This window comes from Penaeus monodon, chromosome 15, assembly GCF_015228065.2.
Source record: "Penaeus monodon isolate SGIC_2016 chromosome 15, NSTDA_Pmon_1, whole genome shotgun sequence".
NCBI lineage: Eukaryota > Metazoa > Arthropoda > Malacostraca > Decapoda > Penaeidae > Penaeus > Penaeus monodon.
In genome coordinates this window covers 30053788-30055239 of record NC_051400.1, presented here as the reverse complement: position 1 = coordinate 30055239, position 1452 = coordinate 30053788, and the positions used below count along the sequence as shown (strand labels likewise).

The 1452-nt window shown below is 42.6% G+C and overlaps 1 protein-coding gene across 1 annotated transcript in view; it reads left to right on the top strand.

Moving 5' to 3' along the window:
- Nucleotides 1-1403, top strand: part of LOC119581932 (myosin heavy chain, muscle-like) — a gene marked incomplete at its 5' end in the record, with an annotated part of 19236 nt that extends 17833 nt beyond the window's left edge. The window contains 1 exon segment of the mRNA XM_037930105.1: nucleotides 442-1403. Coding sequence (XP_037786033.1) covers nucleotides 442-633 — 192 coding nt within the window. The 3' untranslated portion in view covers nucleotides 634-1403.
- Nucleotides 1404-1452: the final 49 nt, after the last annotated feature.

Below are 1452 nucleotides of genomic sequence, written 5' to 3'. Positions count from 1 at the left end.
AACAAAAAACGTGAATAAACGGCGAAAATACAATATCGTTTAAACATGATAGAGGTTGCACAATATCTGCTTATGAGACAGACATTATTATGGGCGATTTTTTTCCATGTATATTAGATTCACTCATTTGTGAATTTGTATGTACCCTTAACCTTTTATTCATAATGAGATTAGTTCTTCCCATTACTCCCCTCACTCCTTTCAGTGGACTCCGTATTCAGAAACTATCGCGAGCCTCATTCAGTAGGCCTACGCACGTAACTGTTCATACTGTACAAAAGTGACAAATTTCAGCTCTAATGTTCACAGCTGAAGACCTTCTCCAAGGAATATGAAAGTGTGCAGTCAGTCGCGCGTTTTCACTCTTTATTGGACTATAATCGCCCTTGTACGCCCATTCACATGCCCGGTCTGAGATAGGTGTTGGTGCTCCTCCCGCAGGCGGCGGAGGACCGTAGCAACACAGCCAGGATGATGGACCGCGTGGCAGAGTTGCAGAGGCAGCTGGTCAGGTGTGCCGCCCAGCTGGAGGAGGCCAAGCACTCCGCCGCCGTCAACTTGGCCAAGTACCGAGAGGTGGAGCTGCAGAAGGAAATGGCTGCCAAGGAGCGCGAAGGAAGGAGAACCTACTAGGTGGCGCCCCTGGCATCGCGCTAGAAACTCAGCTGCTGGCGGAAAGTCGCGTTCGATGGGAAAACGGATTTTGGATTGAGTTTGGCAGATTTGGAATGAATTTAACCCTTGGCAGAGATAACCATAACCGTAGATTTGTTTGCTCTGTGGCTTAGATGCGACTCAAAATTATGGACAGTTTGTGTTGAGTGTTGTGTGCCCTTTTAAAGCTTTCGTCAGTCCCATGAGCTTAAAAGATGTCACAGACGCAATGTTGTCTGATAAGGCCATGGTGTACGAATGGTGGAACAGTCAAAAGAAGTCTTAATGCCATAACCATTAATTGCACTGAACCAGTATAGTATAGCATCGCGAAACCAAAGCTGGCGCTAACACACCATGCTATATATACTGGTCCTTTGATTACATATAAATCTCTAGGTGGCAAACTTTCGAACGAACAATGCGAAACAGAAGACGATAACCGAAGCCTCTTTCCCAATGCTAAATATACCAGAAGCAAATACTTCGTAGTAGAAATACAAATACATCTAGTTGGGGAGCTTTACACACTACTGGCAGTGTGATTGACAATGAAGGATAATGTGATTTAGTTACGATTGTTTCGTTGCAGGGAAAAAAAATATATTGATTTAGATTTTTAGAAGTTCATCCTTTTCCCTTTTCTCTCTTAATTATTTTTTTTCCTTAATTCAGTTTTGTGATGCTTCCCATTTCCTCAATGTTGTTGTGAATTATGCAGTAGTTTGGAATAAATGATAGATACTTATTTCAAAATATTTATTTTCCCAATATCCCTCGGATTTGTTTTTACCACCG